The sequence below is a fragment of the Scyliorhinus canicula genome, chromosome 19 (genome assembly GCF_902713615.1).
Source record: "Scyliorhinus canicula chromosome 19, sScyCan1.1, whole genome shotgun sequence".
Taxonomy (NCBI): Eukaryota; Metazoa; Chordata; class Chondrichthyes; order Carcharhiniformes; family Scyliorhinidae; genus Scyliorhinus; species Scyliorhinus canicula.
The window spans coordinates 30,369,257-30,384,857 of NC_052164.1; the positions used below are offsets into that span (position 1 = coordinate 30,369,257).

Below are 15,601 nucleotides of genomic sequence, written 5' to 3' on the forward strand. Positions count from 1 at the left end.
CCTTTTGCACATCGCGTAGTCCCTTCAACCCCAGCTGGAGCAGCGCCAATCCATCCGCCATCCACCTAGCCCCCGGAAGTGTGGAGAATTCCGCTACTTCAAGGGCTGTTGACGCTGGAATAGTTGCTGCCGGTTCTCCAGCTGGCGTGGGGACTTAGTCCCCAGAAGCAGAATCCCACTGAATATGTTCACTCGAACCAGAAAGAAATGCTTGAATTTTACACTTCCCAGTTTCTCCATGGAGGAAGGTCCTGCTCATTAGCGGAAAGAACTAGTGGAACTGATCCACATTTGCTTCCCGCATTGAGCGCATTATTTGATTGACATTCTTGAAAACAACGCATAATCTTCCCTCACAGAAAATGTTACCAGCGAACCTTATAAAAGCAAACCAGGTTATAACCACAATCGCACTTGACATGTTAGTCTTTTGTTTTGATTTATTTTGGGATATTTTTATTTAAACAGTGGATGTTAATGAAATCACAGGGGGATTGTCTAGGAGAAGGTTGACAAGTATGACGACAGAGCTGTGCTTAAATCAGAAGAGATCACCATTCTTTGGCAATCATGCCAGTTTTAACTGTGCATGTTTAATCATTCTCTGACCTCTAAGCCTGCATTCCAGTTATGTCACCAACAATATCTCAAAAGCGGTTTCAAACAAACAGAAAAATGTGGCTTAGTAGAGCTGTGCTTCTTAATTAGTCATTTTCCGAAGAAAAATATTTAAAAGTAAACATTACACCTCGGTGACTAAAGGAAACTGCTTTTAATCCTCAGTCTGGCAATAATAATAATCTTTATTGTCACAAGTAGGTTTACATTAAGACTGCAATGAAGTTACTGTGAAAAGTCCCTAGTCACCATATTCCGGCACCTGTTCGGGTACACAGAGGGAGAATTCAGAATGTCCAAATTACCTAACAGCACGTATTTTGGGACTTGTGGGAGGAAACCGGAGCATCCAGAGGAAACCCACGCAGACACAGGGAGAATGTGCAGATTTCACACAGACAGTGACCCAAGCCGGGAATCAAACCTGGGACTGGAGCTGTGAAACAACAGTGCTACCCACTGCTACCATGCCGCCCACCATTTTTACTTCTTGAATCAGTGCTTCACTTTTAATCCACCCTCTCATGAAGCCATAAATCTGTATTCCAAGCATCTCATGTGGGCAAACATTTAAGGGATGATCCAGGCATGTTACTGTCTTTTCATTTTCAGTGGAAGATGAAGGAACTTCTGTTATCTAAGATGGAAGAGGGCCTAGAAACTAGGCAGAATTCTGGTATTAAAGGTATTAAAGGTAAATACCGATCATCACGAAGGGCAGTCAAGCCAAGTTATTGTAAGCTTGTATAGAGCATAGGGGAAGAACACTTAAGACATCTATCATTGATGTTTAAAGAGACTGTGCTGATGTACCGGAATCATTTGGAAATTGGCGCTTGGGCTATGACCAGAGAATTCTATGACTGAATTCATTCTTGTTGAAGAAACACAGCTAAGGAAGAAGAGTTAATTTAGATGCATTTAGCTTTATCTATTAGGGATGAACTGCTCAAAATATAGGATTAATATTGATATTCTTTTAAGTCAGGAACTATTCTACACTCAAAAAGGGATACAGTTGAGCATCTCAGCGATGAGGATCGATTCCTCAGCTTGGAAAGCTAATGAACAGAATTAGTATGTTTGGGAAATCGGCCATATTGAGGGGATAGATAGAGGCTATTTACATTGGTCGGGGGATTGATAACCTGAGGTACAGATTTAAGATCTGTCGGTGATAAAGTCAGCAGGGAGATGAGTATTTTTTAAAATTCAATGCAGCAAATTGTTATCTGAAATATATTTCCTGGAAGGATGGTCAAGCTGTAACTTTCAAAAGGGAAATGGTTATCCACTTAAAAAGGAAACATTTGCAGGATAAAGGGGAATGGCAATGAGGACTGGGAATAATTATTGGACAGCTCTTTCAACGAGCTGGTACAAGCAGGATGGGCTGAATGGCCTCCTTCTGTTCTAATATATCAAAGGAGGAAGTGTTGAGTATCTTAAATTGCATCAAGATAGACAAGTCCCTGGGGCGGATGGGATCTATCCCAGGTTACCGCGGGGAGAAATAGCTGGGGCCTCAACAGATTTCTTCACATCCTCTTTGACCACAGGCAAGATACCAGAGGACTGAAGAATAGCCAATGTTATTCCCTTGTTTAACAAAGATCAAAGAACAAAGAAAATAACAGCACAGGAACACGCCCTTCGGCCCTCCCAGCCTGCTCCGATCCAGATCCTTTATCTAAACCTGTCTCCTATTTTCCAAGGACTACTTCCCTCTGTTCCCGCCCGTTCATATACCTGTCCAGATGCATCTTAAATGATGCTATCGTGCCCGCCTCTACCACCTCCGCTGGTAAAGCGTTCCAGGCACCCACCACCCTCTGCGTAAAAAACTTTCCACGCACATCTCCCTTAAACTTTCCCCCTCTCACCTTGAAATCGTGACCCCTTGTAACTGACACCCCCACTCTTGGGAAAAGCTTGTTGCTATCCACCCTGTCCATACTTCTCATAATTTTGTAGACCTCAATCAGGTCCCCCCTCAATCTTCGTCTTTCCAATGAAAACAATCCTAATCTACTCAACCTTTCTTCATAGCTAGCACCCTCCATACCAGGCAACATCCTGGTGAACCTCCTCTGCACCCTCTCCAAAGCTTCCACATCCTTCTGGTAATGTGGCGACCAGAACTGCACGCAGTATTCTAAATGTGGCACCAAAGTCCTATACAACTGTAACATGACCTGCCAACTCTTGTACTCAATACCCCTTCTGATGAAGGCAAGCATGCTGTATGCCTTCTTGACCACTCTATCCACCTGCGTTGCCACCTTCAGGGTACAATGGACCTGAACTCCCAGATCTCTCTGTACATCAATTTTCCCCAAGACCCTTCCATTGACCATATAGCCCGCTCTTGAATTTGATCTTCCAAAATGCATCACCTCGCATTTGCCTGGATTGAACTCCATCTGCCATTTCTCTGCCCAACTCTCCAATCTATCTATATTTTGTTGTATTCTCTGACAGTCCTCCTCGCTATCTGCAACTCCACCAATCTTAGTATCATCTGCAAACTTGCTAATCAGACCACCTATACCTTCCTCCAGGTCATTTATGTAGATCACAAACAACAGTGGTCCGAGCACGGATCCCTGTGGAACACCACTAGTCACCCTTCTCCATTTTGAGACACTCCCTTCCACCACTACTCTATGTCTCCTGTTGCTCAGCCAGTTCTTTATCCATCTAGCTAGTACACCCTGAACCCCATACGACTTCACTTTTTCCATCAAGCTGCCATGGGAAACCTTATCAAACGCCTTACTAAAGTCCATGTATATGACATTTACAGCCCTTCCCTCATCAATTAACTTTGTCACTTCCTCAAAGAATACTATTAGGTTTGTAAGACATGACCTTCCCTGCACAAAACCATGCTGCCTATCACTGATAAGTCTATTTTCTTTCTGATGTGAATAGATCCTGTTCCTCAGTATCTTCTCCAACAGTTTGCCTACCACTGACGTCAAGCTCACAGGTCTATAATTCCCTGGATTATCCCTGCTACCCTTCTTAACAAAGGGACAACATTAGCAATTCTCCAGTCCTCTGGGACCTCACCCGTGCTCAAGGATGCTGCAAAGATATCTGTTAAAGCCCCAGCTATTTCGACCCTCGCTTCCCTCAGTAACCTGGGATAGATCCCATCCGGTCCTGGGGACTTGTCCACCTTAATGTTTTTTAGAATACCCAAATCTTCCCCCTTCCGTATGACAACTTGACCTAGAGTATTTAAACATCCATCCCTAGCCTCAACATCCATCTTGTCCCTCTCCTTTGTGAATACCGATGCAAAGTACTCATTAAGAATCTCACCCATTTCCTCTGACTCCACGCATAAATTCCCTCTTTTGTCTTTGATTGGGCCAATCCTTTCTCTAGTTACCTTCTTGCTCCTTACATACGAATAAAAGGCTTTGGGATTTTCCTTAACCCTGTGAGCCAAAGATATTTCATGACCCCTTTTAGCCCTCTTTATTGCGCGTTTGAGATTCGTCCAAAGCTTCATCAGTTTTGAGTTGCATCGATCCTATGTATGCTTCCTTTTTCATCTTAGCTAGTCTCACAATTTCACCCGTCATCCATGGTTCCCTAATCTTGCCATTTCCATCTTTCATTTTCACAGGAACATGTCTGTCCTGCACTCTAATCAACCTTTCCTTAAAAGACTCCCACATTTCAAATGTGGATTTACCCTTAAACAGCTGCTCCCAATCCACATTCCCTAGCTCCTGCCGAATTTTGTTATACTCTACCTTTCCCCAATTTAGTACTCTTCCTTTCGGACCACTCTTGTCCTTGTCCATGAGTATTCTAAAACTTACGGAATTGTGATTGCTATTCCCAAAGTAATCACCGACTGAAACATCAACCACCTGGCCGGGATCATTCCCCAATACCAGGTGCAGTATGGCCCCTTCCCGAGTTGTTTAAAAAAGGAAGCATGGACAATCCAGCAAATTATATGGCAATGAGCTTAACACTAGTGGAGGGGGCGCTTTTGGAAAAGATACTGAGGGACAGGATGTATGCACATTTGGAGGAAAATGGACAAGTTAGTGACAGGCAGCATGGTTTTGTACGGGGAAGATCATATCTCACCAACTTGATTGAGTTTTTTGAAGAGGTGACAAAGAAAATTGATGAGGGAAGGGCTGTGGATGTAGTTTATATGGACTTTAGTAATGCGTTTGACAAGGTCCCACATGGCAGACGTACAAAAACTAAAATCACGTGGGATTCGGGGTGGGCTGGTTAGATGGATACCAAAATTGTTATAGAAGACAGTAGCGGTGGAAGGATGTGTCTCAGAATGGAGATCTGCAGCTAGTAGTGTTCTGCAGGGATCAGTGCAGGGACTTCTGTTGTTTATAGTATATCTAACTGATCTGGAGGAATACGTGGGTGGTCTGATTTGTAAGTTTGCGGATGACACGAAGATTGGTGGAGCTGCTGATAGTGCTGAGGATTGTCAGAGGATGCAACAAGATATAGATAGATTGGAGACCTGGGCACAGAAATGGCAGATGGAGTTTAATGCGAGGTGATGCATTTTGGAGGATCAAATCTAGGTATGATTATACTGTAAATGGCAAAACCCTTGGCGACATTAAGATACAGAGGGATCTGGGCGTGCAGGTTCACAGTTCCCGAAAGGTGACACAGGTGGCCACGGTGATTTCACGACAGCGCGAACCGGGCCCGGGTACAACCGATTCTGGCCCCCACGGGCCAGACCCCATCGGAGGACCCCCCACGGTGAAGGAGCACCCCTCTTCCCCCCACAGGCCGACCCCCGACCGTTCGCACAGAGTTCCCGCTGGCGGCGACCAGGGGTGAACGGCGCCGGCAGGACTCTGTCGTATCGGCGCGGCCGCTCGGTCCATCCGGGCCGGAAAATCAGCGACCCTTCCAGCGGCGCACGCCCAGCGCCACGCCAAACGCGCCGGAGCAAATGGCGCCGATTCTCCGCACCTCGGAGAATCGCGCGCCAGCGTCGGGGCATCGTGGCATGGTTGCGCCGATTCTCCGGCCCGGCGCGGGGCTCGGAGAATCGCTCCCAAAACCTTCTTTCGGCCAATTTTGGAGTATTGCGTGCAGTTCTGGCCACCACATTACCTGAAGGATGTGGAAGTCTTGGAGAGAGTAAAAAGAAGGTTCACCAAAATGTTGCCTGGTTTTGAGGGTGTTGGCTATGAGGAGAGGCTGAATAAACTAGGATTGTTTTCACTGGAAAGACGGAGGCTGAGGGGAGACCTGATCGAGGTCTCCAAAATTATGAGAGGCATAGACACGGTGGACAGTTAGAGACTTCTTCCAAGCATGGAAGTGTCAATTACGAGAGGGCACAGGTTCAAGGTGAGAGGGAGAAAGTTTAAGGGAGATGCGCGGGGTATGTGGTGGATGCAGGCACATAAGCAACATTTAAGAGGTATTTGTATAGATACATGAATAGGGAGGAAAGAGAGGAGCAAGGACTGAGTAACGGCAGAAGGTTTTTTTTTTAGTTAGAGCATCATGACTGGCACAGGGTTGGATGGCTGAAAGGCCTGTTTCTGTGCTGTGCTTTTCTTTGTTCTTTATATGATTGTAAGTACCTAAGATTTAAGGTCAAAGGAAAAATTTGGGCTTATGATTCTCGTTGTGACTCAGTAACGTGGTTGAAAATTGTAGGAGAGAGAAATGAACCCAGGTAGACCTATTCAAAACATAAAGTCTCAACATTTGAGGGCAGCACGGTAGCATGGTGGTTAGCATAAATGCTTCACAGCTCCAGGGTCCCAGGTTCGATTCCAGGCTGGGTCACTGTCTGTACGGAGTCTGCACGTCCTCCCCATGTGTGCGTGGGTTTCCTCCGGGTGCTCCGGTTTCCTCCCACAGTCCAAAGATGTGCGGGTTAGGTGGATTGGCCATGCTAAATTGCCCGTAGTGTCCTAAAAAGTAAGGTTAAGGGGGTGGGGATTGTTGGGTTACGGGTATAGGGTGGATATGTGGGTTTGAGTAGGGTGATCATGGCTCGGCACAACATCGAGGGCCGAAGGGCCTGTTCTGTGCTGTACTGTTCTATGTTCATTCAGGGGCGGGATTCTGCGGGGTGGGCAACTCCGGCGGGAAAAGGTGGCGTGAACCACTCCGGCGTCGGGCCGCCCCAAAGGTGCAGAATTCTCCGCACCTTCAGGGGCTGCGCCGGCTGGCGGGGAAGGGGCTTGGCGCCATGCCAACCGCCGCCGAAGGTCCTCCGCCGGCCGGCGCAAGTTGGTGCATGCGCGGGAGCACCAGCGTGTGCTGGCATCATCCCAGCGCACGTGCAGGGTGGGGGTGGGATCATCTCCACGTCAGCCATCGCGGAGGAATAGCAGCCGACGCAGAGGAATAGAGTACCCCCACGGCGCAGGCCCACCCGCAGATTGGTGGGCCCTGATCACGGGCCAGGCCACCATGGGGGCACCTCCCGGGGCCAGATCCCCCCGCGCCCCCCTGAGGACCTCGGAGGTTGCCTGTGCCGCCAGATCCCGCCGGTAAGGACCTACTCTAATTTAGGCCGGCGGGACCGGCAAAAAACGGGCGGCTACTTGGCCCATCGTGGGCCAGAGAATCGCCCGGGGGGCCACTGCCAGCGGCCGCCAGCCGGCACGCCGCGATTCCCGCCCCCGCCCCCGCCAAATCTCTGGCGCCGGAGAATTCTCCGACCCGGTGGGGGGTCGGAGAGTCCCGCCGCAGAACCTTTGACACGCTTATCAGAATTGTTTAGAAAATGGAAACTTAACTGGAGATTGAAGCTAAAACCTGGCAAAAGTCATTCTTTGCATCAATCACAATAGAACAGTTTGATGGCTATGGAAACAGTTGGGAGTTAAGTAATCGAGACAGGCAAAATTAACTCAGGCCAAATGGGAGCAAATTATAAGACTTTTAAGAATGAGAATTATTGGGTTAAAAGGCACTCAGTATCTAAATGGAAGGAAGTAAAAGGTATAAAGTATTTTACCACAGCATTTAATCTCATGCCGCTGAGCACAGTATGATGCTTGTGCATTGCATATTAATATTTTATATTTGCATTGAGAAATGTAGTTAGCTAAAGCAGAATGAGAAGATGCTGACCATCAAATGAGGAAGATAATGCAGACAATGATGAACTGCAAGCATCCAGAAAAAGCTGAATGAATTGGACCACTAATTTAATCCACCAAAGACCAGGTCATTCATATATAAATGCAACCCAGGACTGTGTCAACCTGTTATATTTCAAGATAACTTTCCATGCTGTGGTTGATTTATGACCATGCACTGAAATTAAATTTTTACCTACAGCAATTTATATTGGAAATAATAACCTGCACCTGGGTTATTAATAAATGCTCAACCTAAGTGCTGACTGTAAACTCAGTGTTTAATATCCACTATAAACTCAATGCTCAATTAAACGCCTGCTTAACATCAATACTTTATCATATGATAATGTTAGTTGTCCTAATTCAGGTATTTACTTAAAGGAGTAATAGTTATAACATCTGTGTCTGATAATTCTGGCAAGAGGCAGTTAGCTCTTTTAACTCCATTGCAATTTAATTCTATGTTAAATTACTCTTGTCATCGTATGCCACCTTATAATCCTTCCATGCACCAGTTTGCATATATATATATATTGACTGGTCCAATGCCTCTGAATATCAAAGGTTTTGAAAGCATATTCAGTACGTGTGTGACCAATTTGACCAAATGATACGAGTGCAAAACTAGCCAGTTTTAACAAGCATGATTTTCAATTGGAAGACCTTTTATTCCCCCACTGAGGGATACCTATGTTACCTAGACTCCCAGCCAATGTAGAAAATGTGTTATTAATGCCTCTAAGCAAACAGATGGTTGGACATCTGGTTCAAAATAGGCCTGAAGTTTTGGAAGGTATGTACAAATAGAAATGGTCAAACGCTGTGTGCAAAATGCTGGATTCTGAAGTCCCAACATGGAAATCACTACTAAAAGAAGATAGCACATCTGGGAATATCCAATGTAAGAATACACGGGACATTAATTTGAGTTACTTTTTTCCCCTGGGAGAAAGTGGGTAGGAAAACGTTCTGTTCAACTTTTCCTGAAGAGATGAGGTGAATTAGATTTGGAGCATTATAGGCTTGCATGTATATGGGCTGTGGAAGAAAGTGGCTGAATCGGTCTGCTGTCTTTTCTCACTCTTCTTTATCTTGCTTATCATAGCCTACACATAGGGCCACTCTGCGCACCACATTCGGAGTGTGACATGATGAAACTGACGAAGAGACAAAGAAAATAAATTAAAATTGGCTAGTTTTGCTTTCATTGCACATGTGTTTCCATTGATAAAAGACTTGTAAGACGAAACAGACTGCCAGGCGAAGGGCTGATCTTTAGCACTAATTGCGAGCACATTTTTTTCGTATGTTGCACTTTTGCAGGATCCTGGTCATGATTTGAGCTTGAGCTCATGGAGGGCTGCCGAATCCCTTTGCCCCATGCTGGTAGAGTGGTGCTTCTCAAGATATATATAGGGCGGAATTCTCTGTAGCCCAACGGCAAAATCGGGAACAGCGATCGGGCGGAGAATGACTTCCGACACTGGAATCGGGGCAGACACCGGTTTGAAGCTGGTTCGTGATGCTCTACCCTCTACAAATCGGCGTCATCGAGCCGCGAGCAGCCACAATGCCGTCGGTGCGTCATAAGCTGGCCCACCCACAATGCTCCACCTCCGAGGGGCCGAGTTAGAGGCATTAATAACACATTTTCTACGTTGGCTGGGAATCTAGGTAACATAGGTATCCCTCAGTGGGGGAATAAAAGGTGGCGCGGGCCACGTGTGTTCCCAGCAGTCGTGAGCCTGGTGTGCCGGCCGAGATCCATGTCGCTGCTCGGGGGTATCTGCTAGGGCTAGGGGGATTGGTGGGAGGTGGCCAGGAGGTGGGTTGTGGGGTCGGGGTGGGTGGGTACACGGTCCAGCACGGCCGGCGCCATGTTTCCGGGCGCAATCGGTGGGGGTGTAGGCGTGCGCGGCTGCAGCTTGTCAGCCCTGCGATTGCGCGGCCCGAGACCCGGCAATTCTCTGACCATTCTCCCCGCGCGATCCGCAGGTGTTCCACGCAACGCCGGTGCTAGCCCCGCACCAGTACCGGAATCGGTGAGAGATTTGTGCCAATCTTCCCGTTGTGGAACACGACGGATTCTCTGTTGCCGCCGGCACTTAGCCTCAGAAACGGAAAATCCAGCCCATAATCTATTGTCTCTATTGGAGAGGGATGTCCATGGTCCTTTGTAGGCTATGGCTGATTAACCACCGAGTTCGGCCAAGGCAAGGCGCAACAAAACTCAACTCAACAGGGAATCCTGTACATTCTGTCCAGCACAACACACTTCATTTGTGATATGATTGGAAAGGCCAAGAAATAGTTTCTATGATCCTTATAAATGGGTTTGATGTACAGTGGAGACAACCTAAGGTCATTTTCTGATCCACAGTGCTCAGTGTTGTTGTTTGGATAACATTTATTAATAACTGTACGACATGTGCCTAAGCCCTACACCTCAAAGATTTAAAAATGTCTGAAAAGGGCATCTTCAAACATACTGCAAACCAAAGTCTAAATGTCAGTAATATTCCACTGGAGTTGGCAATATTTAATCTCAATAATTTATGCTTGTGTACAAAGATAATTTAATGTCATGTAAATGAATGCTAACCAATGCAGAAATGCTAATAGATGCTTTGCAGTTTTTTTCCAAATGTACGAGGGGTCAGTTGTCGGGCCTTTGTTTCCGATTCTGTAATGCCTGTCATAATGACCACCGTGCTGTTCCATCTCAAACAGTCTTTAAACATGAACCAAAAATACTTTGATATAAAGGCCAATGTGTTGACACAGACAGATCTATCAACTATGTCTGCTACAGGGACTGTCTTTATTGCTATCATTCAGAAAAGGAAAAAAGGTCTTTCCCTGCTAATTAATATTTAATAATATGTAGATTGGCACGTTTGAAATCCATGTTGCGCTCTCATCTGAAATTTTCCTAAATTGCTTAATAAGTACCATGAACTGTAATCCAAGCAGAGGCTGGGGCAGATTATACTTTTTTTTTGTGTGTTTTTTTTCAATGCAATCATTCAATGTTTTCACACATTTTTAAACAAAATACAAGGCATATTGATATTACATTTCAAAGAAAAAAAATGGTCCTGTTAAAAAAAAGCAGCTGCATAGAATTAACAATTAGCTCTTTTACACGCACAACTGTTTTGGACTTTGGGGGGGGGATCTGAAATACTGGGTGGGATTCTCCGGTCTCCCAGCTGCCTGTTTCTCAGCCGCAGGAGGTGCCGTGCCGCTCACCGGAGGCTGGAGTCTTTTTTCCGGCCACTGACAATGGGAAATCCCATTGTACCAACCCACTCTCCGGGTGTGTGCAACTGGCGGGAACAGAGAATCGTGCCTCCAGCAAAAGGCTGGAGAATTTCAGCCACAATTTCAAAACTTGCCGATGGTGCCAAATTGCTACAGAGGGAATGAAGGTTACGGTTAATACCGAAGAAATCTCTGACAAAATATAAGGAGACATTAATAAACCTGCACAATGGGAGATGCGATTGCAAAATGACCTTCAATATAAATAAGTGTGAGTTGGTGCATTTTGGTGGGAAGAACACAAGGGGCTGGATTCTCCTGTCGCCGATGCCGAAATTGTGTTCGGCAATCGATCAGAGAGTCATAGTTCCCGACCAAATTGGGGGTGGTGGTGCTTTTGCGATGCTCCGCCCCCTCCAAAGCGGCTTACACGGAGAGCACGCCTTGCGACGTATCGACGGCCTCAGGACATTGCCTGAGGCCCGCCCTCCAATTCTCCACCCTCGATTGGCCGAGTTCCCAACGGTGTCGGTCGCGTGTGGTCTCATCCGTCAGGAATCCGGTGTGAGGGCAGCACGGTGGCACAGTGGGTTAGCCCAGCTGCCTCACGGTGCAGAGGTCCCAGGTTCGATCCTGGCTCTGGGTTACTGTCCGTGTGGAGTTTGCACATTCTCCCTGTGCTTGCGTGGGTTTCGCCTCAGAACCCAAAGATTGCCCCCTTAATTGGAAAAAATAAATTGGGTACTCTAAAATTTAACAAAAAGGAACACAGTGTTGCAGTTGTGGACTCAGTCCAGCAGCGCCACCGTCGGGGGGAGGTCCGATCCGCGGGCAGGGGTGGACTTTATTCAGGGCTGGGGGCACTGTGGGGGACGGTCCAGGGCGTGCGAGCCGGCAAAAGGCAGGCACTATTTTGTGGGCCAAGTCCGTGAGCGTCTTCCACCATGCAGCACGGCATGGCTGCTGCCACGGACATGTGCAGCCATGGACCCGGCAATCCTCTGGTCTCTATCGGCAGCTAGAGCCGGGTGCTCTAAGCTGCCGGCATGCTAACTCCCAGTAAAACGGGGAAACGGTGGCGGTTTTACATAATTTATTCTGGCACCACCGTTCCCACGCCGGAGAGGGGACATAGACCCAGAATTGAACCCAGCCCATAATGCTTGGAAAATAATGTCCAAATCTTCCAATGAGTGTCTCTGTGTCCGGTACTGGCCAGACACAAGAAAACACTCACTCACCTGTATGGGCTTTTGTTTAAGGCCAAACCTCGAATTCTGGATCCTGTCGAAATCCCTCAGCGCAGGAATCCATGGGAGACCAGCAAAGAAGAACAGTGTCCTGTTCACATGACATAAACTGCCACATTCAGTTAAGGGTTTAAAGGTACCTAAGCTTGTTAGTATTTTAGTGAGTGATTGAGTGAGTGTGAATAGGCGAATGGGTAATTGAATGAATGGGTACGTAGGTGAGTGAGTTGAGTAGTTGGGTGAATAGGTAGGTGGGTCTTTGGGATAGGTCTGGCTTCAGTGGATGGTTGGCTGGTCAAGAGATAGTCAAGTGGTCAGGGTGGGTAGTTAGGTGGTTGGAGGGGTAGCCAAGTGGTCGGGTGATAGTCAGATGGTCAGCGGTGTAGTCAGGTAGTCTGGGGGCAGGGGAGGGTAGTAAGGTGGTCGGTAGTGTTATTGGGAAGTCAGGATGGGGCAAATTGGGGGGTTGATTGAGGATTTACCTCAGTGTTGAACTGTCTTACATTTACTAGGTAACTGAGTCATACGTAGAGTCAGAGACATCTGTGCAGGGTTGCACACAGTAAGGAATCAGCCCATCGGAAGTTTAAAATTCCCAGGCAATTCTCATGTAGGTTCATGTGTCAGGACATCTGGAGGGTCCTGATGGGCACATTCCATTGTAATTCTGGTCTGTAACTATCTGGAGACCAGAGGATTTCGGCCTGTAAGTGGTGGAGGAGCAATGAAATATAACAAATCAATAAAAGTAGCACCACAGGGTTATGCCACATAAAAAGTCAACAAAGCAGTGGGGTTCATTTCTACAGGGATAGATTTGAAAGGCAGAAAAAATACTTTAACCAGGGAGAAAATCTTTATCAAGCCACACTTACAGTGAACAGCTCTGGGCTCCATGATATAAAAAGAATTTAAAGCTACTGGATAAGATGGAAAAAAATGGGTGAAATTCTCCAGCCGTTGTGATTCACTTTTTCCGCTGGTAGCACACCCCTGCCTGCAGATTTCCCGGTGCCAAGAGGTGGTTCCATTGGGAAATCCCATTGACAAGCAGTGGGATGGCAGAATCCTGCCACTGAGAAACGCACGGCTGCAGGATCGGAGAATCCAACCCTGAGTCATTTTTTTAGAGAATTACTCCCAAGCTATTTTCATTTCTGGAGGAGACCAAAACTAGTCAGGCAGAAAGTTGAATGGAGTTTTGGCTAGTATGCCAAATTCTCCAGTTCTCTCTTGCAACAAGGCACCAATGGATGAGATCAGAGAAGCCCGCAGTCTATCATCTTGGTTCATTATAAGTTAGGGATTCTGGGATGAAGAGTTATATTTGACTCACAACGTCAACTTTGTTTCTCTCTCCACAGGCGCTGCCGAGCCTGCTGAGTTTTTACAACACTTGCGGGGTTGGATTCATTGATTTGGAGGCTAAGTGCCGACACGGGCGTGGGAACTGTGTACACCAAAATCGGCACCGAACCCTCACCCATCCTGCAACCGGTGAGGGCCTAGCAGCCGCGCCGGGTAAAACTCCCAGTTCCCAGGACAAAAACAGCGGGAGAATGGCCGGGTCCGTGATCGCTCATGCGCACGGCGACGACCTGCAGCGGTCGCGCTTTAAAACATGGCACCGGCCGTGCACGGACCCGACCTGTCAAATAGTGCCCCCCTGGCCATTCCCCACCATTCCTCCCAGCCCTTGCGGAAGCCCCCCCCCAGCCAGCAGCATGACTCCTGGCCGACTGTGGTGGTGCTGGACACTGTCCGCAGCTGGCACGCTGGGTTCCTGACCGCTGAGACCCCACCTCAACCGCGTGGTCGGGAACTCGGCCCATTGAATTCCGCCCATGGTGTTTTCAATTCTGAGGCGAAGCTCTCCTTTTTATTAGTAGGTTTCAATTAACCCATCACTTGGAAATACTAACATTTATTATTTTATTTTAAGAGATGTAATGGCTCCATTAAAATAGCACAGTGAGGCCATACATTCATAAAAAAGTAATTTCGAAGCGAATTCTCACAGCAACTTGCTCATTATTTCAAGGCAGCTTCTGATAACACTTAAAACGTGCATTTCTTCAGCTTCCTCTTAGCAATACAATTGAAGACTTGTTATTCATTCTTATGCTTTCATTATGAATAGCAGAGGAAACCTCCCCGTTCGATGAATAATGCATCTTTTGTAAGAGCTTGACCATGTCGAAAGCACATGATATCTGGAGGCAGAGTCGGAAGGCGCACAACAGTTTTAGAAAGATCATTTTGTGCAATATGGTTTGCCTTTAAACAAACTGCAGCAAAATATATCATAAAAATCTTACCTCATACAAGTAATCAAAGAGCTCTAATATTGTTAATATGCTAGCACCAATAAACAGGCCCATCTGGCCACCAATGTCACCTGAAAAGGAAAAAAAACACTGTCAGCAAAAAATGATGAAAGACAAAATAGAAGCTGCATTCCTATTTAGAAAAATACAAAATAGGAGCAGGAGTTGGCCATTTGAGCCTGCTCTGCCATTCAGTATGATCTAGGCTGATCCTCCATCTCAATGCCATACTCCCACACTCTTCCCAAACCCCTTGACACCTTTAGAGTCAGGAATCTATCCATTTCCTTCTTAAATATGTTCAGTGACTTTTTAAAATAAATACATTTAGAGTACCCAATTCTTTTCCAATTAAGGGGCAGTTTAGCGTGGCCAATCCAACTACCCGGCACATCTTTGGGTTGTGGGGGAAAGACCCATGCAGACATGGGAAGAATGTGGAAACTCCACAAGGACAGTGATCTAGAATGAACCCGGGCCCTCGGCGCCGTGAGGCAGCAGTGCTAACCACTGCATCACCGTGCCGGCCATATGTTCAGTGACTTGGCTACACAGCCTTTTGTGGTAGAGAATTCCACACATTCCCCACTGTCTGAGTGAAGAAATTTCTCCTCATCTCAGTCCTAAATGGCTCACAAATACCTTAGTACTAATTCCCCTAATGCACTCATGGTTAACTACTTTGCCGACTGACATCCTGAACCATGCAGACGAGGAATATTCCAAGTTCTATTTCTGGTCCGCTGGGAGTTAAAGTGCACATCAGAGCTCCGAGACTGTGGAAAGGAAAAGAAGTCAGGGTCCCCATTGCTGAGGAATGCCCAGCGGCCCCACCCGTGAAAATTCCTAACAACAAATTTAATGCGAGGGAGGATTAGCACTCTGCATATTTGAATAGCTACCAACTCCAGGATCATTGAAAGTGGCAACTTGAGTGAGGTTCTTGAGGGCTGTAAGCTTGAAGAGAATGGCACATTATCGATGTTCTGTGTTTTCAGGAGAGGAACAGTGA

The 15,601-nt window shown here is 46.7% G+C and overlaps 1 protein-coding gene across 1 annotated transcript in view; it reads right to left on the bottom strand.

The window, feature by feature from the left end:
- Nucleotides 1-15,601, bottom strand: part of asic2 (acid-sensing (proton-gated) ion channel 2) — a 510,486-nt gene that overhangs the window by 12,421 nt on the left and 482,464 nt on the right. Inside the window, exon 8 of the mRNA XM_038779460.1 lies at nt 14,581-14,660. Coding sequence (XP_038635388.1) covers nt 14,581-14,660 — 80 coding nt within the window. The remainder of the gene's footprint in view (nt 1-14,580; nt 14,661-15,601) is intronic.